Source organism: Kogia breviceps, chromosome 14 (assembly GCF_026419965.1).
Source record: "Kogia breviceps isolate mKogBre1 chromosome 14, mKogBre1 haplotype 1, whole genome shotgun sequence".
In the NCBI taxonomy this organism is placed as follows: domain Eukaryota; kingdom Metazoa; phylum Chordata; class Mammalia; order Artiodactyla; family Physeteridae; genus Kogia; species Kogia breviceps.
The window spans coordinates 60,276,858-60,303,145 of NC_081323.1; the positions used below are offsets into that span (position 1 = coordinate 60,276,858).

Sequence of the window (26,288 nt, forward strand, 5' to 3'; positions counted from 1 at the left end):
CACATCTGCTGCTGCAGTTACTGCCGTCAACTCCTCTGCCCGAGTGGTCTTGGAGGTTCTTTGAGGACAGAAAACCATGGCTGCCTTGTTCAACATAATTATATTCCTAGAGCCCAGCAGAGTGTCTGGCACATAGAAACTGCTCAATAAATCCGCCACACAAAGGCATGAATGTGAAGCTGGCACACATCCGTTGATCTGGCCTGTGTGTCAAGGGGTGAGCACACAGAGGGTGCTTATCTGCTGTATATATATATGCACCTCTGCTTTCACTAGAACTCATGACATCTCTTAATAGCATCCAATTAAAGGAAAACTTACGCAACTCCATGGGGGGCATCCGCCTGTACAAAGACTTCAAAGGTAACTTTGTCATCATCTATAAATCCTTTCTCAGGATCAGTCACTTCCTATAGAAAAAATAAGAATATCCAACTTGCATAAGAACCCACAAATGCTCACTTCATTCCAAACAATTACCCTGTACTTAATCGATTAAAATACTACTTTTTCAAAACACCTAAATTGTGCTTCTAGTTTTGCAGTGCTTTGGCTTGTTTTAAACAATGTTCTCTGAATGAAAACAGCAAAAGCTTGGATGCCTCCTGGAGGAACGGGAGGTGTTAGGGGCTCAGCGTCCACTCAGCAGGCAGGGTCTGGGGAGGCTGCCGAGAACCCACACTAGAGAGCTGAGCAGGGCGTTCCTAAGTCCTACTGGCTTCCACCTCTGCAAAAGCAGCCCAAACGAGCTGACCTGAGAATTCACTGGTTACAGGAAACCACCCCGCACTATGCCTGCCTCAGTATTATTTCTTTTAAAGGAAACCTAGCCTATCAGGAAAGCTATAAACTACCTTACAATGTTTGACCAAAACACTGAGATGAAGTCCTGTTGGCTGCTAAAAACCTGATGTAGGAAACTGGAGAAAAACACGTTTTCAGTTACCTACCCAACTTACAAAGCAAACGTTTTGATCCTAAAATGAATAGATGGATGTGAAGAATGGTGAATTAGGGAACAAAGAACAACGCTCAGATTATTCAGTCTGAGTACATTGTTACTTACACTCCAGGCCATGAAATTGGAAAATCCCCAATCGTTCTCTTTATGGAAGAACAAATGACTGATACGCCGGCTGAACGACTTCTCATCATCTCTGTAATTTATGATCTTCAGCACCGCTTGTGCGTGACAGGACCAAGACCTGTTCAGGGAGGACAATCTAAGCCTCAGTCGACAGATTTACCTGACTTTTACACAATTTTTAAAACAGCACACAAAACCTCCCATATTTTTTCCTTCTATTTTTTTAGATGGAATAAGGGGACACACATTATCTTTAATGGAGAAAAAAGTGAAGAGGGTCTGGGGGTGCCCCTTGTGTGGTCTGGAGTGATTTAACTCAATGCTTTGTGCCTTTTTTTTTTTTAATTTTATTTATTTATTTTTGGATGTGTTGGGTCTTTGTTGCTGCATGTGGGCTTTCTCTAGTTGAGCGAGCGGGGGCTACTCTTTGTTGCGGTGCACGGGCTTCTCATTGCAGTGGCTTCTCTTGTTGCGGAGCACGGGCTCTAGAGCTCAGGCTCAGTAGTTGTGGCGCACGGGCTTAGTTGTTCCATGGCATGTGAGATCTTCCCGGGCCAGGGATCGAATCTGTGTCTGCTGCATTGGCGGGCAGATTCCTATCCACTGTGCCACCAGGGAAGCCCCTATGTCTTTTTAATTTCTAAAAGGTTTCAAGTTTTTTACTGGTATCTATAAAATACAAGTGTTTGAACTTTGAATACTATTCTTAGATTTTACAAGAGATGATAGCTTTTTGGTCAGATAATAGTTCTAGTACCTAATACAGCTATTACTTGAATAGAAGAATGATGATAAAAAGCTATTTTTTAGGTAAACAGACCTAAAGCTGTAGGCTCTACTAATAAGTGTCACTCCTGCCCCCCTCAGGTGCTATGAGGCTTCCAGGCCAGGCTGTATAGGGGGCTCTGAGCAAGGATGCCACCACCCGAGAATAACTGCAGGTGCGGTTGTTTGGGGAAGACCCCAAAAGGGCCCCTGAACAACATGTAAAATATTTAAAAAACAACTTAAAGTGGAGCTTTTATAAAGGAAGGTTTTGACTGAATTCATTCGACTGAGCTTTTTATAAAGGAATGTTTCGACTGCAGACTCATCAGAACAAGGGCAAGGGCAGTGCTGTTCCCACGGGGATGTCGCTCGCTCAGGATGCCATCACTGGACATGGGCTGCTGGATGTTTCCCAAACTACCGTTCAGGCTCAAGTTGTCTGTCAGACTAATAAAACCAATCCAGCCGCAACGTTCATCAGATCAGATCATAATGTGAACTGAACACAAGAAGTAAAAATTTGGCCAAGGCCCTGACTGCCCCATAAAACTGGCTTCTTAAACACTCAAGTCAAAAGGAAAATGAACGCTTTGGCAGAACAGCTGGAACCAGCGCCCTCTGGGGAACATCCTCATCAAGGGCGCCAAGGGCCACAATTGGGGTGGCAGGGAGACATGGTCAAGGAAGCAGCTTTCCCATGGGTTCATGGATGTGGAATGAGAAAGGGTGACAAAGTGATCTGGGATCCGTCCCTTCAAACAATCTCTCAACTGTGCTTCTGATAAATGTTGAACAGCGACACTTTGCTTTTTAATTTTAACTTTCTGAATAACCCACAGAAATTGGTTAACATACAGTGAGGATGTCTGCCTGACGAATTTTCCTTAACTACAATTTCCCCCACTGGCAGTTACTGGTAGAATAAGAAATACACCTGGTAATCTAGCAGTCAGCTAGTCCAGATAGGCCCTGATTCCATGTTCCATGGGCAGGTAGATTCTAACACACAAAGTTCAGTTTTTTATTTGCAAGAAAAATATACACCTTTTCTAGTTTGGATATAGTACCTACCAGTGAGTTTTAAAGAGGGAATTGTATTTAATATAACTTAAAATCAAATGACTATGTAAAGGCAGAAAGGGAATTCAAAGAGAAATCCAAAATTCAAAGAGGCCAATTGGGCTTCCAATAATATACTAAGAACTATTTGTGGATTTGTAATTGCATCATTTAAACTGTCTTACGTGGAATCAGATTCAGCATTGCACTGGAGAAAGAATCCTACGCTTTTTTGGTGTGGTCTGTCTGGATAAAAGCGTGGCATCACCATAATCTTCCATGGCAGATTTCGCACAAAACACGGAGGGCTAAGGACCGACTCACTCAGTCTGCTGAAGCGCTCGACAGTGAACTGAAAGGTTGCCTCGGAGCGCCAACTCGTGTCTGCAAGAAAACGCTTTGTCAATCACCAAGCCCGGCATTGTCAGACAACACTGAAAGCAGCACAAACCTGGGTTAACCATTCTATATTCAACTGCTAAAATCTAACTCTTTGGGGAAAGGATAGCATCATTTCCAATTTAGTAACAATCTAAAACTGTGAGATGACGTACAGTTTGTGTAAACGAAATCCCAAACTCAGAGGGCTAGCAACACACACCTGCATTCCCCACCAGATGAGCTCAGTGTGATTCAGAATGTCTATTCTACTCTGTCTTAATTCCCAAGTAATCCGCAGTGAGTGGAGAGACTGGAGAAAAGGAGTAAAACTTCTCATGTCACATCTGTTCAAGGACAGGACTTGAGGAGGAAAAGAAAAGGGCTTGAGACTTGGGCTGAGTGTAGAGAAGAAACATGAATTTGCAGGCAAAGAAGAACTTCCGAGGAGTGGACGACAGCCATTCCTGGGAAGCGCAGCACTGTTTAGAGATAAAAAGATTCCTAAGAAATTAGCTAAAAATAAATGTTAACTTCATTAGTTCACAATTTTGGTGAAACATCAGGCTAGATTCTCTAAGGGGAATTATTTGAAAAAAAAGAATGAAGAAACTGGCATTCCTTTCGATGTGAACAGCATGAACTGTTAAATTTACTCAGCAAGACCAAAGGCCAATTTAAGAAATCAAGATTTCCTCCAATAAAATGCAAAGCACTGAGAAGAATTCAACTAAAAGTCACACTTGGAATTCCAGCTTTTTCTGTTGCTGACTATTCTTTTCAAGTGACCCAGGCTGTGGATTAGCTTTGGCAAACCCAGCAGTGTCCATGCTTCTCCAGCTCTCCCCCTAAGGGGAGCAGCTGTCCCAGGGCCACCCGCCAACCTGTTACCGGCCAGCACTTTTATAAAACATAATAAAACTGCCGCAGGAAGGCCAAATTGCTATACAAGTTTCTAAGGGCTTTCTCTCTCTGTGCCTATCTCGTGGCAGACTGGGGACAGTTCACAGGCCCAGGGGCCAAGGGCCACACATGGTCTATAGAATAACAGGAAGGCCTTCTCTGGCTAAGAAGCAGGTGCTACTTTGACATCCCTGACCCCACGCACAAAGTGGGGTTCGCAGGTCTGTGCCCTCAGCCCGTCTCTACACTTCACTCAGGTCACTGCGGTGCAGACTTCTCCGCACACAGAAAACTGCCTCCGCTGTGACTGAATTTGTTCTTAAGAAAACATGTCCATCAGTCCTCATGAGAGGGTAGTATTCTTTACCAAAGAAATAAAACCCAAAAGGATGTGTAACAGCGCTTTAATCTTTGTTTAAAGGCTCTCCGTCCCCACCCGTAACCTGGCTCAGCCGTGAGCAGAGAGGTCCTCAAAGGAAGAGCAGCTGGATGGGGGCATTTTGCATTTGAGCCTCCTCAAGGGGTAGATATTACCCTCATCCCTTGCACAGATGAGAGTCCACGGAAAAGACAAGAAACTTGTTCCAGAGAATGAGGTCCAGAATGGCTGAGGAGAAGAGTGGGCCACTCCTCCACAGCCACACAAATCGTATTTGAGCAGCATCTCAACCCCACAAGGTAGGCAAGGGCAGGTGTTACTTAATTCCCACTCTACAGATGAAGAAACCGAGGCTTGCTGAGGTTAAGTGGCTTATCTCATCCAAGGTGTTACGAAGTGAGCACAGGGGGTCTCCGTACCCAAGATCTGGACACTGAGCACAGTGACCCTGCCTCTGGTTTGTAAACTGCCATCCTAGAGTTTAGGTGACCAAACGCGGAGCCCAATAAAACCGGCCTGCTGTACAGTGATGGCAGGACACACTCCTGGGACCTAAGGACATGTCACAAGCCCCCCCCACCCTCCTAACTCACTTGACTGTCAGTTACCATTCAGGTCTTTGTAGGATTACAGTTTCATACAGACAAAAAAATGATACACATTATAAATGCCTTTTTGCTCTTTTTTTTTTTTTTTTTGCAGTACGCAGGCCTCTCACTGTTGTGGCCTCTCCCGTTGCGGAGCACAGGCTCCGGACACGCAGGCTCAGCGGCCATGGCTCACAAGCCCAGCCGCTCCGCGGCATGCGGGATCTTCCCGGACCGGGGCACGAACCCATGAGCCCTGCATCGGCAGGCGGATTCTCAACCACTGTGCCACCAGGGAAGCCCCCTCAATTAATCTTAAATATTAAATAGGACCACACGATGGTGAGCTCAGCACAGCATGCATCCAGGAGCGGGCCAGCCCTTCAAGGCCAAGGCTCTGGGTCTTGAGCCTGGCGCCACCCTGGCCCCCATGTGCAGTTCACACTTGCTGAATCACACACTAGATGTGAGATTCTGCCTCATGTTCAAGGCACAGGATCATCTTCCAAGTATGCTAATTAGGAAGTTTAACATGAGATTTCATGTGAATAAAAATGTCACCACCCCACAGCTCCAAGCTCTTCATACTGTGTGGCGTTGGTGGTATAGAGGTGAGCATAGCTGCCTTCCAAACTCTTCATACTAACTGAGTAACTGAAAACCTGTATTAAATACCAGGTCAAGACAGGAGGGTCTACAAAAGAGAAGACATGAAACCCATCTCTGGCAGATAGGGCCGGCCTGGTTACCCTCCCCTAAGGGAGCTACATGAAAAAATGGGAGGAAGGTACTCAGGATTCCATGTACTATTTGTGCAACTTCCTCTGTATCTATAATTGCTTCAAGACAAAACTTTTTTTTTTTTTTTTTTGGTAAAAGTAGTATACTTGGGATTATGAAAGATACCTTGTATCCTGTAGGATTAGTGTTTTATCCAAACAGAGACTCTAACCTGCCTGAACACCACAGAGCACTGACTTACCTACTCCAGCATCTTATCGTAAATGACAGGATGGCAAGCTCGTGCTACCTGTTGCCCTCAAGCATCTTGTCAGAAATCTCGATAACCCACCACTTTAGGTCTTTTAAAAAGAAAGGTGGGGCTGAGGTTTCCCCAAATGGCGCTCTTGCAGTAACTGTATCAAACATCAATTATTCATTCTAATACAAGTCTTTGCAAATCCTAGTTAATTCCCAGAAGTAAGGTTTTTTTCACGGGTACCAACTATCTAGATCTACAACAATCACTCTCTACCTCTACTAAACATTCTTCTAACCTGTGTTGTTAGCCACTCAACTACTGTGTAAGAAACTCCCCCTACTAAGAAGGCCTCTCTGTACAAATCAGATTCTAACCCAGTGTTTCCCATATTGTGTGCCCTCCAAAGATGTTAAAAGGAGATTCAGCAAAAACAGATTCTAACATTCAGAGGCTTGGGGAATCATTAACAAAAAAAGTCTTTTGGAGAAAGATGTTGGGAGGCTGACAGCTTAGACGTACTTTAAAAAACATGCTTAAGCCAGCACTCCTCAAACTTCCTGGATTTCTGATCACTTTTCACAATGCACATATCCTGCCATTAAGTGTTTCAAAACACCTATCACTGCTGGGAAAACGCTGCTGTAAATGAAGGCTTCTACTAGAAACAGAACCATCTCCCTCCCATCCCCCCTTGCCATAGATACGATCTTTCTCTCTCCTGACCCTGGGCCTTTCGAAAGGCCAGGAACAAAGCATTACTGAAGATCACTTCTACTTTCTCCTGTAACGTGCTTTTCCCGTCTGGTAATTCGCAGTAGGAGCATTTCTACTTTTAGGTTCTATAGCACCATTATTTACTACTAATAATTTAGTAAAATTTGTCTCAAAAGGGATTTTATGTACATTATGATCTCCTTATTGATTCTCAAATGAGGCAATATGGGGCCCCCAGGAGACTTCTAGCCATGTTTAGAGACATTTTCAGTTGTCACGACTGCACAGGGGGGTGAGGGGTGGTAGGGGTGATGAGTGACACTGCCATCCTACAAGGCACAGGACAGTCCCTTCCAACAAAGAAGGATCCACCAAAAAAGGCATCAGAGGCCAAGAGAACCTGCCCTTTAATCCACATCTGTCTCTTCCCAAGCCCTCCCCGTAAAAACACCTGGGGAAAAACGAGAATGACATTGCTCTGTGGAAACCAGACCGGGAGGGCTCTGATTGGATTGGACCGCTCACTGCTCCAGGAGAGACTACAATCGATTCCTGACTCACGCCTGGTACATCAGACCTGGTCATGGCTTCCCAACTGCACTCTCTGAACCTCTTTTGGCATCTCCGGGGTCTGAAATAAAACCAAGAGCCCAGCAACCAAGAGACCACACCCACACCGTTGCCCTCATCTGCGGTGGAAAGTGCACTCCACAGGTAACAAAGCAGCGGGTCAGACCACGCCTCTTTACCTTCCTCAGATATTGCCTCAGCCAGCTGCCAGGGGTAAACCGCACTGTGAGAGAACTCTCAACTACGGCTGCAGTTTCTCATGGAGGCTGAACTTTTGGCAGGAGGTCTGAACAGCAGTCCTTCTGGTGGTGCAGCCCGTGACTGATGGTTTCTTTCAACTGCCCCGTTACACCCCTGGGAAGGACACAACCCTCATGAGGATTGATGGACATGCTTTTGACAGAACATGGTTTCACATTACACTGCAAGATTCCAGGGGCTGCATAAAGTGATTACTGGCTGCTACCTTCTCATGATTTCGACCTGGCAAATGCACAGGTCACACAGTTTGATAAATTATAGCGAAGAAATAGCCTCGAAAGAAAGGCTTTCCTAGGCACAAAATGTCCATGCATGTACAAATGCATACACTTTCCACAGAGAAGATAAAGACCAAAAGTCAGTCTGGGGGACGAAGCCCAAAGCTCGATTCTGGTTTCACACCTAACCGGAGTGGGGAGGGATTATTAGCTACAAACAACTGATATACTTGCTACAATAAGAATGCAATGGAAAGCCACGTTCCAGTGTCTAGAAGTATCGTGCTGCAGACGAGAAGGAAAGGACAGTAAGATATACTTGTGTTCTGAATACTAGGAGTGGCTGGAAAATTAATCGCAGGCCTGAGCAAATACCCATCTATTACAAACTCCTGTATTTCAACCTTCTCTCCTAGGCTGGGGAAAATCAACTTACCTTGAAATTTGTAGGCAACCTTGAAATTTGAAACCAAAACAGGCTCCTAAATTTTCCTCAGATACAACCTCGTGAAAACTAGCTACTCTTAAGAAACTCAGAAGTACTCAAGGAAGAAACGTCTGTTTCCGACACAGTTTTCTGCCCAGTGCGCGTAAACAAAGCCCAGGTACTTACCGTCCTCCATGTCTTCCTCTGTGTTGTTGTGCCCGTCACTCATGGCTACATTCCCATTGATAACAGGGTTTTGAGTAATTCTTGGTGGGTCATCTGTATCTCCAGCTTTAAAGAAAACAAAGAAATTCCATGATTTTTACCTTCATGGCTTGGATTAGATTAAAAAAAATATACACTTGTACTTTGACAATTTCCAGTCACTAGTAAGTTCCAATTGTGCCCAAATAATTGCACTTTAACCCAAAAGGTATTTACTAGTATGTTTACTGAATATAAACTTTTGTTTCTTTCAAAATGCTAAATGGGACTTGAAAACACATTACACCTCACAATAATCAGCTCCATTTGCAATGACGTTTATTTTGACATAGGTCCACGGTTTAAAAGAAGAATTTTAAAAAGCCTTTGGCAGGATTTAGGATTTAAATAGCCTCTACTGCCCATACTTCACATTTAAATCCTGTCCTTCCAGCCTGTCAGAATAGCTCACTGCAACTAATGTTGTTCTGTTTGCCTGTACAGTCGGCTTTCCTTGGCAAATCAGACACTCCAACAGAAATTAAGTGTCTCAACTACAAACAGGAGATGTGGTTTTTTAAATAGCTGCATTGCTGTTTGTGTCCCTGGACTCCAATACTCAGAGCCTTTACACCATTAGGATCAGCAGTCAGTCTGATTCAGCACCATGGAGAGCACCCTCCCCTTTCCCCTCTAGACAAACTCTGAACTCCAACTGTCAGTTTACTTTTCTCAAATGATTCCTGAATATAAACCATCCATTTTTCCTTCTTAAGCATCTCATAACACACGTTAGAAATCCTTGGAAGCTAAGAAACAGGTATTACTACTCAAATTAGACCACTGCCAACTCCTGATACTTTTGTTTTCATTAAATATCAATATATATTGTGTTAAAAGCTGTCTATGAAAACATAAATTTTTAAACTGACCCCTCAACCATGACATCCTGACAGAAAAACTGGGGGAGGGAAGTAGGGAAAGGAGAAATTCCTTTTCCTGTTGCTTAACTAGCTTGAACTCTAAACTCTAAAACTTATATGCTTAAAAAGCAAAATGAAACATTGGATGCTTTGATAGAATTTCCACATTTACCCTCCTAAATTAACCATTTCAGGGAATTCCCTGGCGATCCAGTGGTTAGGACTCTGCACTATATATATATATATATATATATACACACACACACACACATATATATTAACCACCTCAAACCATCATACAAAATATTTTACGAGGAAAAACACTATGAAGGCCTTTGAGGGATTTCCCTGGTGGCGCAGTGGTTGGGAGCCCGCCTGCCGATGCAGGGGGCGCGAGTTCGTGCCCCGGTCCGGGAGGATCCCGCGTGCCGCGGAGCGGCTGGGCCCGTGAGCCATTGCCGCTGGGACTGCACGTCCGGAGCCTGTGCTCCGTAATGGGAGAGGCCACAGCGGTGAGAGGCCCGCGTGCCGCAAAAAAAAAAAAAAAAGGCCTTTGAAATAAACAGCACATTCCACCAATGGAATATTATGCAACCGTTTTTTAAGGTTCTCAGTGTACCTATATGAAATATTCTGAGTTAAAGTTTTTAAAAATTAAGGTACCAAGCAATATATACCATTGTATGCAACCCTTGCTATAAAAGAGAGAGACTATGTTGGAATAAGAGTGTGTACATTCTTATTTACCTTTATACCAATAAGCAAACACTGGAAGAACACAAACTAGTAAGAGGTTCTGTAGAAGCAGCAGTAGAGTGATTCTTCACTGCAGACACACACACACATCACATGAATGCACTATAAATCTTAAAGTAATTTGCTTGACGTATGCCTGGTACTTTTAATTTAGTTCCTCAGTTCAAACCCAGCCTATGGCAAGAGCTTTAAAACATGGTCTATAATGCAGAATGCAAAAATGACAAAGGTTTCTCTGCAGGTGGCTCCTAAAAGGCAAGGCAAGTAGGGTTCTGCAGCTGAATCAGGTGCTCCTGAGCAATGTCCCATCTTTTACACATGATGGGTACACATTCCTGCTGGGCTGAGCAATTTTCCACCCTTCACAGGCCTGGAGACAGTGGTCCAGGCTGGTGGCTGTGAAACTGCAAAAAGCTCCTGGTTGGCCCAGCATGTACATGAGGAACCTGTCCAGCAACAGGCCCTCCCAACCAACTGCCATGGGACCCTTGGAGAAAAGGTTGGCAACTTAAGTCTAGCTCCTAAGGGACTGAATATCCAGTTAAAAAAAGCTTCTCATAAAAATGAGTTAGTTCAACACGAGAATTAAAAATTTAATTAAGACACGGTAAGTCCCTGGACCAGAATTAAATGATGAAAGCGCCTGATACCACAGTCTGTATTAGGCTTCCAGAAATATCCTAAATGATAAGGCTGTCTTTATCATCAAGGAAGAAGTGCAAGATTGGCACGTACATATTATTTATCACTCTATATAAAGTGATCCTGTTCCTGAATTTTATATCCTGCTTAGTTGGAATTTTCCCAATGTATTAACTCTCATTTGGCCAAATATGAACTCCAACACTGTTTTTTTTGACACACAACAGGTGCAAATACCAATGACAATATGGTATGCCTCAAACACACAGACAAAAAGGTCTCTGATATACTTAAACGTCAAGGAGGGGAGGAGAGCAATTATCATTCCGAAATATATACATGACACCCAGAAATACAAAAGGAGATCATTTCCATTACTCATGATTGTTAAGCCTTCTGACAACAACCTTGTGGTAAGTACCTGCGGCATATTTTAATATATACGTGGCACAAAACACCTTTTTTAAAGAGTGACTTTAGAAACAAAAGGCTCCCTTGTTTAGTTACAAAGCCTATATATATTTCTTCCTCTTTTACTGAGGATGCCTGTGCTTACATCCAGCTTTGCTCCCCACAGACTTCCGTTTGTGATGTCACAACCCAGAGTTACTGACCCCAAAGAACACTGGCCAATTGCTATGGAAATGATGTTGTGCTGATTTAGCGCCTGAATCTCACTCCTGGATGAGAAAAAATAGAAAATTCCCAATTGTTGACCTTAACATTTTCTATCACTTCACAAAGATTTCTCAAACCTCTCCCCAAAAGGCTGGGTAGAGGGAACCAAACAACCCCATTAAACCCACCTCACGGTCTTCCAACTAAGAGTCTATATGCTGCCACCAGAAGGTACCTGGGCCACGAAGATCCAGCCATGCCCCAGAGTCACTTTCCACTCAGCCCCCCAGATTTCTCCTCAAAAGTCCCAACTAGTGATACAACCCAGTGAGCAAAACCACGGCTCAGTTAAAAGGGCAGAACACATGGATTACCACAGAGGCCATGGGCCAACATTCGGTCCCTGAACTGGTCAAACAGAGCCTAACCAGCCCCAGTCTACGAGTTCACCCTGACTTCCAAAGTCAAAACCCCCAGACTTCTGCTTGGCCCTCCTCCACTCCTCTCTCCTGGCATTGAATCCATTTTAAAGAATATTACATAAAATAGGGGTTATCAAGGTAAATTAGAACACTGTTATCTTTCTGCAAGTCCAAATATACTGCAGAAGGACTGTTCAGAAATGGCATATTGGTTCTGAAAATCCATCAGCAGCGTAAGGCCCCCAACTCTGAGCTCCTGAGTCACCTTCTGGTCCAAGCCCATGGTTCCCTGCCATGTCTGCATGGCTCTGCAGCAGAATCTTCTGGGGGAGGGGGAGGGTTCTCTTGCCACATCAGAGTGACTGCACAGAATCTCCAGGGGCTCTCCCTCAGAATTCATTTTTTTAAAGCTCCCCACAAAATTAGGGCCAGAAGCATATTCAAACAACCTCATCGATTTACACTATCTCCTTCAGAACAGAGAGTATCAGTGCGGGGGAAAGAAGTCTGGAGTTACTGGTTCCCTCAGGTGTTGATGTAAGCTGCTAGTGGGGGAAACCAGATGAGGGGTCTATGGGAACACACTCTACTAACTTTCCTTTAACTTTTTTTTTTTCTAAAATTCACCCAAAATTTCAAGTTTATTTTTAAAAAGAGAACATAAGAAACCCTCAAGCCTAAGAAGCAAGGAATATAGCTGATATTAAACTTACTCAGGAACATTTTCAGCATGAAGCACCCATACAAGCATGTCTGAAATTCTCACATAATTAAAGGTAGAGAGAAAAGCAGCTGAGAGCTGAGATACGAAAGAAAGTCTCCCACACAGACACTGGGCAGGTGCACAGAGCATAGCTCTTCAGGAGGGGCCGGCCTGGGAGGGAGGGCTTGTGTCTGTGCTGGGGCAGGCGCAGCAGAGGAAACCCTGAGCACGTGAGAAGGATCTAACGTCTGCTCCAAGGATTTCACAAACAGTAACTCCCAGGTACTGCTCCCTGTTGTGTGCTGGGTGCTGTATAAACATTCTCAGGCAGTGATCACAGCCTGGGGTCAGGCAGAGTGGGGTGTTTACTGATGGACCCAGGGTCCCAGCTGGACTGTCAGGGATGCTGCCCTGGACCTGTAAGCTGTGGAGTGGCTACTCTCTTTGCTTTTCCTCCGTGAGACAGGAGTGGCCCTTCCCTAAGGAGGACTGCTCACCCTGAGATAAAGTATGTTAGATGGAGCTCCTGAATGAAGCCAGAGGCACCAGTCAGGAAGAAATAAAGAAGGAAGTCCTGATCAAAGAGGCACAATGCTGTGAAAAGTTCTTTAGCCACAAATACTTTAAAAATGCCTACTCTCACCATTTTGCCAAATTATAGTGCAATATCACACCTGGGAGAGCAACAACACACTGACCCTCCTCCTATTCACTTACATGCATTTCACGATGTGAGGTCTGCGTGTTGCCCACACTCAAGATATTGAGCAGCCCAGCACGAGGACCCTCAGGTGGCGCTTTTACGGCCACACCCACCTCCCTTCTGTGCCCGCCCCAAACCCCTGGCAATGGCCAATGTTCTCCATATCCACAATCTGCCATTTCAAGAATGGACACAGGGTGTGTAAGTAACCTTATGGAGCACCTTCTGACACTCAGCATAATTCCCTTGAGACTCACATCGACAATGCATTCCTTTATCCTGCTGAGGGGGTTCCATGGCAAGGACACGCCACTATCTGCTCATTCAGATAGCAGCAACATCCAGGTTGTTTCCAGTCTGGAGGCATTACGAATAAAGCGGCTGCAAACATTTCTGTACAGGTCCTGAGCAAAGAGACAGGTATTTTTACTTCAGGATTTTACAGAATGAATGAAATGCTCACAGAAGCAAGGCAAGGGGTGCAGCGATGAATAAAGGGAAACAATGATCTCCCTGTCTCTGAGTCTAAGTAGAAGGAAGGCATTCCCAATGTTCATGTACATACACGTGCACAAGGTACAAGCACTTTTACTATTCACAATACGTGGATCCCAATTCAGGATCCGTACATGGATTTGATTGTGAATAGCACCATACCCTTATGTCATGATCTACTCACCTATTCCCCTACAGATGACTCTTCCCAGCCAACACCACCCCCTTTTTGGCCATCTGAGTGACACTACAAGCAAACAACTGTACAATGATTTTGCCCTGCGGCACGCCATACAACTGTGTGGTCATCTGTCAGGGTCATCCTTCTCACACACACTGAGCTCCCACACGCACTGCTCCTTCCCAGTGGCAAAGATCAACAATGCATCCAAAGTCACTACCAAGTGGCCCTGCACAGCCTCCTGCACCAAGTTCTCATGCTGCTCAGGAGAACTCTTCTAGCGCCATCACTTATTTTCAAGAATTCAGATATAATCGATTTCCCAATGTTTTGATCCTCAAAAAACCTGGCTCTAAGCTCAAAGAAGCAAAGAGACATCCGATAAATTGAAGGTGAGAGACAGAAGATGTACCACTCTACTAAGCCCAGCTGAGAAGCTGAACTGATTAGAGGGAGGGGGAGGTGGGGGACTGGGAAGACTTCCACAAAAGCAAGGACCCACAGATGTCAGCTATCACACTCCCCAAGAAACCAGAACCTCCCGGGCATTGGGAAACAACTCTGGACGCCCCCAGAAAACCTATAATTCTGTGGGAGAACTCAATGGCTCTGTGTCAACTCCAGTCCCCTCTGGGGGAATTCTCAGGCAAAGCCAGGCCTCGCAGACTGGGGAACAGATCCAGATCCAGTCCTTGGGCAGAACCTGGAGGTAACCAAGGATACAAAGGTATGGAGCAAAATCACAGGTCTGAGCTGTCTCTGCTCTCGCCCAGGTTTACCAGTCCTGGCAGCCGCTGGGTGGAAAGGAGTAGGTGATGACCAGGCAGCAGGGCCCATTCGCCAACAAGCTCACCCCCGACCCCCGGTCAGACAAGGGCCACAGTGCCTGTGGGCTGTGAGGAAGTGCCCAAGTGCTTTCCAGCCCTCAATCCCTCTGTGAAACCTCTTAGAAGTGGAAAACTGCAACTATGCTTCAAAAACATCATTTCTAATCCACTACTGCATTACAAGGATTTCATTCCCCACCCCCCACCCCGGGCACACCCTATTTGCCTGCAATTACAGTAAGAGGGCGATGTTCTAATGACTGTTTTCCTAACACTGGTCTTCTCCACACATGACTAACTTGGGAGGTAGAGGCTGAGGCTGGGTGCCCTATTCTCACAGGAGTCAGTCCCCCTACTTGCCAAGTGTCTTGATATGTCAAAAGCAGGCTGCGCCCTGGGCTTCAGGAGGGAACAGATAAGCAGCCCTCACACAAGAGGGCTAATGTGACAGAGGGGAAAACAGAGCCACAGGCCTTGGACATCCGGGCCAGGACCAGAGAGTGAAGGGAGCCAGCTGGGCAGAGATCCTGAAGAAGCACATTCCAGACGGTTCCAGAGTGACCAGGAGCAAGGCAATGGGCAAGGGAGGAGGTGGGAGACGAGGCTCAGGTAGAGAGTGGGCAGGGCCTTGAAAATCTCCGAATGCTCATGTCAAGCCTATGTCCCACCAAATGAAGAGGAAACCACCGGTGGCCCTGAAAGCAGTGTGACACTCAAAAACAGGTGGGTCAGAACTGAGATGGTGCCGGTGCTTGGACCCTGGCTGCCAGCCCCAGGCAGCCATCTGATCAAGCCTGTCCTCATCATCACCGGCAGCAGAGCCCCATCAGAAGCGCCTCTGCTGCCCTGTGGAGGATGTGCGTGAGGTGTGGGTTTTGGGCTATCTTGCTCCTGCCAAGTTGGCAGGGCTGCCTCCAGTGACTCTCTGAATTCCTTCAGTCATATGAACAATGAAACCGTCCATGGCTTAGTCAATACCACAACTGTGTTCTGGTTTTATTTTGATTTTTATATGAATTGGCTCCATGCCTGCCCCATGAAGGGAGCTGAAAGCCCACTTGTGGGTGGTGGTCCTGCCCTGCTAAACCAGGACTTCTCGGGTCCTGCCCTGGGGAGAGTCTGAGGATTCAAAGTAGACTCTGTATTGAAACCCGACAGCTCTATACTCTTAAGTAATCCTGATTTAAATTAGTTATATGAAAATAAAGCCCCAAGGAAGGCCACGTATAAATCTGTGTTCCTTAAATAAAACTATTTGTTTGAGGTCTTCAGTTTGGCTTCATTATGTAAAAATCATCTGTTTTTAGAGGATCATGCTAACCGCCATCATGTCTGTCCCACAAACCATGACTGATGACTGAGTGAACACTGGCCGGGCACGGAGAGGGGTGTACACCCTGCACGACTGAAGAGCTTATAATTATGTCCGTGCTGCTTGCTTATACATCTGGTCTTATCTGCTATATTGGGTAGGGCAGTCCACCTGTGGAAAGGAAAAACAAGTCCCAGCAAGCCCAGCAGAGATGGAGCTGCACAGAAGCTACAGGATAAATAAAGGCAGAAAGTATCAGCAACCCACAGGAGCCAAAGGATCAATATGCAGAACACACAGAGATGCTAAAATCAAGAAGAGACAACGCAACTACAACAAGGAGAAATTCTTAAATACAAATAACAAATCTGCTCAACTTTCCTAATTAACACGACACCATTTTTCATCTACCAGATTAACAGTGAAAAATATTGGAAATGCCCATAGATATTGAGGGTCTCACATCACAAAATGGGTGGTGTCAAATGGCTAAAGTCTAAATTTATAGTCAAATTATTTTCCCCAAAGGCAGTATTTATTAAAACCAAAGTCAAATATTCTTTCACTCAAAATGCCATTTCTAGATATCCATTCCAAGGAAACTAGCATACATGCCCAGATATATACAAGCATAATTCTTACACTAAAGCACCATTTTTTACAGAAAAAACTTAAAACATAAATGCCCATTAATTCTAAGGGCCATATATTGTATGGCGCCATTTATTCATATAAAGTGTCCAGAACAAGCACACCCACAACCACAAAAGGCAGATCAGTGTTTGCCTAGAGCTGGGAGGGAGAGTGGAAGGGTGATGGCTAAGGAGTACAGGGGTCTCTTTTTGGCGTGATAAATTGACTGTAGTGATGGGTGAACATATTTATTAAAAGCCATTGAATTGTATGAGTGAATTGCAGGATATATGAAATCTCAATAAAGCTGTATTTGGGTGGGTGGGGGGAGACAAGAACTGGACAGAAACGGGCTATTATGAGTGGGGACAAATAGTTCCACAAATCACAGCTGTCTGAGGGCCCGGTATAGTGAATGATGTGTACATTGAACAACTGAATCAGGTGTAAGTGTTCCATTTTCTGCAGTATTTCTCTAAAAATATTAAACATTTTTGGTGTTTGAAAAACCCATTTATCTACAAAATTTATTTATGTACATAAATTCACTCTACATTCATGTAGTTTTAAAGAAAGTAAACCTATATTAAGGGACAATGCCCACCAAGAGAGGAATCAATTAGCAGAATGTCCTTACAGAATGAAGGAAGCTGTACATGTGGACGGGACGAAAAACAGGACAACACCCATCATACATTAAGTACATTATGTTCACTGAGGGATGGAGTCTTTCTTGTCTTCTTGCTTCCATGTTGTTTTAATGTCACAGTGAATATGTATTGCCTTTATAATAAAGGTAAAACCACCCACACACGCGAAGCAAAGCAAAGCACGATGCAGAAAGGCACAACCAAAGTACTGCCTAAGGCCTGACACCACCTCAAGCAGCCCATAAAGGCTGTACCAGTGGGGACTTCCCTGGCAGTCCAGTGGTTGAGACTTTGCCTTCCAATGCAGGGAGTACAGGTTCCATCCCTGGGGAGCTGGGATCCCACATGCCAAGACCAAAAAATCAAAACAGAACAGAAGCAATATTTTAACAAATTCAATAAAGACTTAAAAAAAAAGTTGTATCAGAGAAAGAAAAGGGTACAGCAGCTGCCCATTTGGGGGCAGGAGGGAGTGGGAACAAAAGGATCCCAGAACAAAGGGATTACCTAGATTATTTGTGACCTTGAAGGTCTTTTACACCTGGGCAAATGGCAGCATCCTCTCTTAAATGCCTGGATTTTCTTTAGAACTACTTAAAAAGACAAGGAAATGTGGGGGCTGAGGATTGAGGTCAGAAGTAGAGGAGAGATTTTAAACATACTGTGATTGTGCTAACTAAAACTTTTAAAAACTAGTCAAGCACAGCCAATTTCAAATGAGTTCCTTTATTTGTATAAAGCCACAAACAGTACAGCCTAGGACAGAGGACCAAGTTGTTTCTGGTTGATGTTTTTTTTTCCCCACGTTGGTGTCAGCAGACCACCACTCAGGCCTTACCCTCCTTTTGAGAGGACCCACCTGGACTGTCAAGGAACACCTACTTTCAAGACCTTCTAAAAAACTAGTGGCCAAAGAAAGTGTTTAAATGTTCCTGGGAGGAAGACTAGTTTCCCAGGTAAAGTCATGGGAGCAGTAGACATATGGTGTTCAAGGGCTGGAAGGCATAGCGAAGGTGTCGGCTTTCCCGAAATTAATGGGTGTATTTGAACACAATTCCAATCACAATCCAGCAGAGTAAGTGAAACAATTTTGAAAAGAACACAGTTTGAAGAATTACACTACCTGATTTTGAGACTCACTATTAAAGCTTCAGTTCAAGATGGTGCTGTGTTATGTAGACACAGATCAATGGGACAGGAGAGTCTGCAAATAGGCCCATGTAAACATTACTACTTGATTTGTGACAAAGGTGTAAGTAATTCAATGGAAAGGGACACCAGTCTTTTCAACAAACAGTAACGAAACAGTTGGACGTCCATAGGCAAAAAAAAACAAAAAAAACCCAAAAAACTCCAACCTCACACCTTATACAAATACTGATAATGGACCGTAGATGAACATAGATGTAAACTTTAAAACTTTTAGAAGTAATCACGTGAGACATTGCAAAGAATTCTTAGACATAACACCAAAAGCAAGATCCACAGAAAAAATTTTGATAGCTGGACTTCTCCTGAAAGACACTGTTAAGAGAATAAACAGATATGCTACAGATTGGGAGAAAATATTTGCAAATCACCTAACTGACAAAGGACTTATATCAAATATATAAAGAGCTCTCCAAACTTGACAGAAAAACAAAACAGAAAAACCCCCAATACTTGAACAGACACTTCATAGAGGGTATAGGGATGGCAAATAAATGCATAAAAAGATGTGTGACTATGAGCTATTAGATATATGCAAATTAAAACTACTACCCACCTACCGGGATGTCTAAAGTGAAAAAGTGCTGACCCTCGAAGGCTTGCGAGGATGAGGATCAACGGGACAGTGGGAGTGGGAGAGGGCACGGGCACCTGGGGAGTAGGTGGCAGTTTCTTACGAAGTATACCTCACACAACAACCCTATACCTTCCTCTAGAGAAATGAAAACTCATGTTCACACAAAAACCCGAACACGGGTATTTATAATGGCTTCGTCTGTAACTGCCAAAAACTGGAGACAACCCAGGTGTCCCTCCGTGGAACAGAATGGAAGCAGCAATAAAAAGCAACTACGGATTAGGTTACATGCTGTACGATTCCATTTTCTCAACATCTGCAAAATGACAAACCTGTACGGGATGGGGAGCACGGCCATGGTGGAGACAAGACCAGCACAGCATGAGAGGATGTTCTGGGTCCTGACTGGGGCAGTGGTTACACAGACCTACACCTGTGCTGAAACTCAGAGCCATTCACCCCAAAGGCAAAAAAAACAACAAAAGAAAAACAAAGGGAAAAAATACCTGGAGGGCAGGGAGAAGAATAAGAAATGATTTACTGACTCTTTAAATAAGCACTGCCTCAGGATATGGGTTCAGATCTTTAACCTTTTGGGAAAAGAGAACTGAGAGAGCATAAAAGATATACAGGTCTGAATCTTTGTGCCTCAGGACCTTTGTTCGGGTGGTCTTGTACACAAATGTGTGCATCACAGCTCCTGTTCTTTGAAGAAAGGGAGTCAAAAACGTCAAAAAGCCAGGAAAATGGGAGGTCAGACACACCCTTTGCTCCAGTAAACTCACATACATAAATAAGGTGTGCTATTTCATAAGCTATGTTTAAATTCAGACCGATTCCCAAAGAGTTCCAACTGTTCCACACAAGCCACTGGAAAATGGAGAAAATGGGGGGAAAGACACAAACAATAAACAAATGGAATGCTGGCCATAATGGAGGAACAGAAAACAAAATAATCAAAATCACAATTACCTCTGGTTTAACCACGCTCTCCTTGAATTCTCACACAATATCTGTTACTCATTTTAACAGGACCATCTTACATACACCTTTAAGTGGGAGGGGGACCAGAGGACAATTTCCCATTGCAGGGGACCACCCAACACTGCCTGCTGCCCATCCCTGCCACTAGCTAATTATCATCCAACCATCTTCGTCCTCTGCCAGATAGTAGTAAGACTCTTACATACAGGACAAAAGTCACTGCTCTCTTTGTGCCAGTGAGCTTTCTGGAGTTAACTACAACCCTGTACCTAGTTAGGTAGGCTGTTACACACATGAATGTGGTATTTTAAGGACTTTTTAATGTAACTGTATAATGAAATATGCCAACAATTAAAAGATCTGTATAACTTTGTGAATCAGTATTTTCCAAATGACCAATGAATGGTATTAGAAATGCTCCATTCAAAGTACAAGACAAACCAATAAATTTTAATGTAATAAAGCACGATAAGTTAATCATAGGGTTTCAAACTGCATGTTGTAATCAACCTTAACAAGCTACCAAATTTTGATGTAGTATGAAAGAATTGCCACAGTTACCTGAAAAGGCTATACCTCTGTAAGACTGGGTTTGCTTTATATTTCCAGTAAAATTTACATTGCAACTGACAGCACCAAATATGAGAATCCAGCTGTCTTCTATCAAGCCAGATAATAAAGAAATCTGCAAAATGTATGAACAATGCCATTCCTCATTAAATTTTTGTTTTAGAAAATATTTCCTATAAAAAGCATGTTAAATGTGGGAATTCCCTGGCGGTCCAGTGGTTAGGACTCAGTGTTTTCGCTGCTGGGGACACGGGTTCAGTCTCTGGTTGGGAAACTAAGATCCTGCAAGCTGCACAGCATGGCCAAAAAAAAAAACCCCAAAACAAGCAGTATGTTAAATGTGTTACTATGTACTGGTTTATTATTTTAAATGAATAACTAAGACTGTTTTAATTTCTAGTTTGGCAAATAATGATAGCTATAACCCACCTACCCAGAAGCTCTTTGGGGTTCTCACCAATTTTAAAACTGTCCCAGGATCCTGACAACAAGAAGTATAATAGGGACTTCCCTGGTGGCGCAGTGGCTAAGAATCCTCCTGCCAATGCAGGGGACATGGGCTCGATCCCTGGTCCGGGAAGATCCCACATGCCGTGGGGCAACTAAGCCCACATGCCGTTAACTACTGAGCCCACGTGCCTCAAGGAAAGATCCTGTGTACGGCAACTAAGACCTGATGCAGCCAAAAATAAAATTTTTTTAGAAAAAATAAATAAATAAATAAAAATAAAATTCATGGTGACTACTAACATTTTTCCACAAAGACTTATAGAAGGGCAGGTGCAAATCTAACCCTTTATAATGGTTACCAAAGTAGGCAAAATTAAGGTTATTTGGCATTGAACACGGTGGTACGTTCCAGTCCCATTGAAACTAAAATATAAAAATGCAATGCGTTCAATTATCTGGTAGAAACTGCTGTTCAAGGTGTAGAGAATAGAATGCTCCCCGGCCTCAAAGTCTAAAGGGGAGAAGAGCAAAGAAACACAGTTCATTACAATCCATGCACATGAGCAGGAATCAGAGAGGGGCCTCTATTTTCACCTACCCAAAGGCCTTACCTCTGCCATTCTCACCTCAAATCCCCCAGAACTCAAATCCTAACCACCCCCTCCGGCCACTGCCAGTACTACTCAGGAGCCTTCCTGCTCCTCTGCACCCAGACATAATTGCTCTCCCCTACTTCCAGAGCCCTCTCTCTGCACCTCTCGTGGCATTCATCGCTTTCTATCCTGCATTAATTACATGTTCACATGACCCATCTATATCCTGCTGACTCTCCCCCCACAAAGACACCTATCACCTCTTCATCTCTGTAAACCACCCCCCAGCCCAGTGCCTGAAGCAGCGATCTGAGGCGAAGGGCCAAGTATGCGCTGTGCTGAGCCAGTTTGGGGAACCTTCTTCCCATGTTTTTGCAGAAGAAAATGCCTGGTTTTCTGTTATTCTAAACAATCCTCTCCAAGGCGGTCTTCTAGAAAGGCAAAGCTAAACCCAGTTCACAGGCGGGGTCTGGAGCAGCAACTGGCTGCTAGAACTTTCTGTGATGATGGAAAAGGTTTACAGCTGTGCTGCCCAATATGGAAGCCATGAGCCACAGGTGGCTATGGAGCCCCTGAAATAGCGCTAGTGAGACGTAGGACCTGAGGGTTTACTTAATTTTACTTAAATCACTTCAAGCCACCAGAGACATGGTTTCTTAGCCCGTGGAGTAGGGGGTAGAATAGCTGCTTTCTGCTCTAAAACAAAATTATGTGACCAAGAGGCCTCTGATAACATACCCAAAATGAAACCAGTATTTTAAGAACAAAAGGCCTTAAAAAGTACAGGACTTTTAACTTCATCAAAATAGAAAATTCAAATAATAGCCTCTGATTCCCAAGGAAATACTGGCTATAACAGAAAACTTCCAGAATTGTAGTACTAATTTTCCCTCTTCCCCATAGCCCTCAAGGTAATTAATGACCAACTTGAGAATAATTCTGAAGACTTTTGACAGCTCCCAGGGACCATGCCTGTAATATCACAATCCCCACGACCTGGGCATCCTGCAGGAGCCCACAACCATCACAGCCACCACCAGGACCGCCTGTCCTTACCGTGCATGGCAGTGTGTGAATCTGTGTGGCTGGCCGCCGCACATCTTGAAGCTGAACTAGTCACCTCTACGGATCATTTGCATTCTGGGTGGTCCCCCCTACTAGGATGCCCAAGAGTTACCTCGCTTATTTGCATCTTCTCCAGACACCCCAAATCCACTGGCTTGAAGGTCTCAATTTCACCAACCCAGCGATGAATGCATTAGCAGTTTGTTAAAGTTGTGTGTATGTATCTATCTCATGTTTTAAAACTCACTGTCAGGGAAAGAGGCCCAGAAGGAAGATATTCTGCATGTGCCACAGAAACACCACCAAGCAACTAGCTGGAAGTCAGTGAAGCGAGGAGACTGGTTGGCCTCTTAGGACCTCATTTCTTTCAACCCCTACCCAGCTGAGCAATCCTGGGCTCTGGCACCTCCGACCCTGTTTTCCTTCCACCTTGTGAAAGCTGCTCTCTTAAGAAAGAAACAGATGATTTAGGCGACAGGGAGGAGAGGAATGCAGCTGGTCAGGACTTCAAGACACAGCAGAGGTACAGCCAGGTTGGTGCTGTCTGTGTGGCTTGGCTTGGAGAAGCCTCAGTTTGCTCATGTGCAGATGCAGGGTCATGGGGGTGAGGTGACAGGAGGACCTGAGTGGACAAGGTGCCTTGAGGTCTGACCCTGTAGCTCCACAGAACTTGGGTCTCTGAAATGCAGTACGCTTTCGCCCTGAGCCCTGGCAGACGAGGCTCGAGCCTTCTCAAGTTTAAATCTCTCCATATGCCCAGAGCCCTGAATGGTTTGCTTTAGGGATGATTCATTTCAGCTTAGGATCGCATTACTGAATACCTGATTCTCAAAGAAGGGAGGCATCTACCTTTAAAAACACATCTATTTTGCTTCTGCCACCATATTCCACTTGCTGAAGTATAAGGTGGCCCCGGCTGATTTCGGCAGTGAGCTACTTTCTATATTCAAAGCATGTGGTGAACCACACAAAAATCTTCAGACTGAGCAGCCCAACTGCAGCTTTGCCACTTGGGTGGTGAGATAAGAAACGCGGGAGAAGGCAGTGGTTTAGCGGGAGAAGGCAGCGGCTTAAATTAAAAAGCAGTAACAACGTATTCACAACAAATAGTGTCTACTGACTGATGAGACGCAAATTTCTGTGAAGCCACATGGCTTGGGTTCAAATCCCACCGCTGCCACCAACCCTGGGTAGGTTATTTAACTTGCTCAGCGCATTTTCACTCAGCTATAAAATGGGGATGATGCCACATCTACTTCAGAGTTGTGGTAAGGAGCCAATGAGTTGATACAGACACAGCCCTCATGTCCAGGGGCCTGGCCCAGGGAGGGGTAGCTGCCAAGCTCTCCCAGCCTCTATGCAGCTCTCTAAGGTTCAAGGCCAGTTTACTGGACACCCACCTACTGCTTCTTACTCACCTTCCTGGATCCTTATTAGTTTTGTTGGCTGCTGAACAAATTACCACAAACTTACTGGCTTAAACACTACACACTTATTCTTTTATAGTTTTGGAGGTCACAAGTCCAAAATGGGCCTCACTGGGCTAAAATCAATGTGTCAGCAGGGCTGGCTCCTTTTGGAGGTTTGAGGGGAGAATCTGCTTCCTGGCCTTTTCCAGCTTCATCTTCAATGCCAGCAATGGCCTTCTCACATCACGCCACTCCAACCTCCCTCTTTCATGGGTTAAGGACCCTGTGATTACACTGGGTCCACCTGAATAACACTGCATAATCTCCCCGTCTAGGGATCCTGAACTTAATCACACCTGCCAAATCCCCTGCCAGGTAAGTAACATAGTCACAGCTTCCAAGGGATTAGGACAGACATCTCTGTGGACCATTACTCTGGGGACCACAGATCCTCTCCCTCTAGATCCCAAGCCCATGATGCTGTTCTACACCTCCTGCCTCTGAGCACACCACCCCTCCCTCTTTTCAAACTTAGCTGTGTCCCCTCCTCTGTGAAGCATCCAATGACCCACCCCTTTCCCACCATAGGTCAGTACCGCCCCCCCCATCACAGCCCTCCCTGGCACATGTTTACCAAGAGCCTTCACTCAAGTGCTGGGGGCAGCCAGCCCTGTACCTGCCAGTCGGGAGGGTCTGCATAAATGTCTATCTTGTGAGCAGAAGCCCTGCACCAGGCTCTGCGAGTGCACAGCAAGTACAGCTCTGCTGCCACGAGGGTACAGTGGAGTCAGAAGCAAGCCATGAGGCCTGGTGCTCGGGGACATCTGGACGAGAAAGCAGGGGGCGGGGGTGGCAAAGCCCAAGGTGCCTGCACAGAGCCTGCGAGCAGGTGCCCTCCACGGATCTCACCGAAACAGAGCAAGTGGGGAGACTTGCAGCAACCTGACTTCCTGCAACATCCTAGCCTGGGCCAGTGGGTGCACTGTCAAACTGGAGTGTGGTGTCATGTGTCCCACAGGACCCCATTACAGTTTGTAAGAGTTTAGGGTTAACTGGTTAACTGCAACTCAAGTCAATAGGACCCAGAACCCATTTCTTTCAAGGAAACATAATTTAGATGTTAGTTTGTAGGACAGAGTTGGAGCTGTTTACGGATACATTTTGCTGGAAGATGGCTCCCAATCTCAGGGGTATACCTCCGCAGCACTGGACTCACTTGCATATTAGTAAAACGAACATCGAAATGACTTCGATCAACATTCTCTATGAGGAGCAGGGATGCCATCCATCCAAGCAGGAAGCGAGATTATTTGTTACTTTAAAAACTAATGTGCAAATAAGCTTTTAATACGGGGAACTGCTATTTCACACAAAACTGTTCAGTTACCATGGTGGAATGACAAAGTTACAAGTGCAATAGCACGTTCCCTTATATTAATGGCCTATACACGCTTGCAATGAACACGAACAGTTTCTGCAAATCCTCCCTGCATGTTTGTTCTAAGCAATAACTGTTGAAATGTGACTTTCATAACAACCTGGGGCTTGCATTGTGTATGTGTACTTTATTTCACTTCTTAAACAATTTGTTTACACTGCATGTCTACAAATTACAGAAAGAAATTGTCCACAACAGACTGGAAATTAAAAAAAACAAAACTGGTTCTTCACCACAAATAACCGAAGAAAGCCTGCTCTGTAGAGTTTGCCCAGGAACTATTTATTCACTCATTTTAATTTAGCTTTTCCAGGACACACTGTATCTTTCCAACATCCAGTGTGACACTAATGCTACCAGAAACACCCTCTAGCTAAGGATCCAACCAGACTGTTTCAGTGAACTCCAGCCACTAACACTGTCTGCCCTGTAGGACATGTGCTGTATCTGCTTGTCCAATGTGGTGGCCACTGGCCACAGGTGGCGGCGGAATACTTGAAACGTGGCTAGTCAATTAAGGAATGTGATTGCCACCATGTGGCTGGTGGCTACCTTACTGCACACTGCAGGGTAAACCCTTAGCATCCTCCT

The 26,288-nt window shown here is 44.7% G+C and overlaps 1 protein-coding gene across 1 annotated transcript in view; it reads right to left on the minus strand.

The window, feature by feature from the left end:
• Positions 1-26,288, minus strand: part of USP7 (ubiquitin specific peptidase 7) — a 55,560-nt gene that overhangs the window by 21,947 nt on the left and 7,325 nt on the right. Inside the window, exons 2-5 of the mRNA XM_059038426.2 lie at positions 8,520-8,624; positions 3,100-3,298; positions 1,067-1,205; positions 322-410 (exon numbers count right to left, since the gene is read on the minus strand). Coding sequence (XP_058894409.1) covers positions 322-410; positions 1,067-1,205; positions 3,100-3,298; positions 8,520-8,624 — 532 coding nt within the window. The remainder of the gene's footprint in view (positions 1-321; positions 411-1,066; positions 1,206-3,099; positions 3,299-8,519; positions 8,625-26,288) is intronic.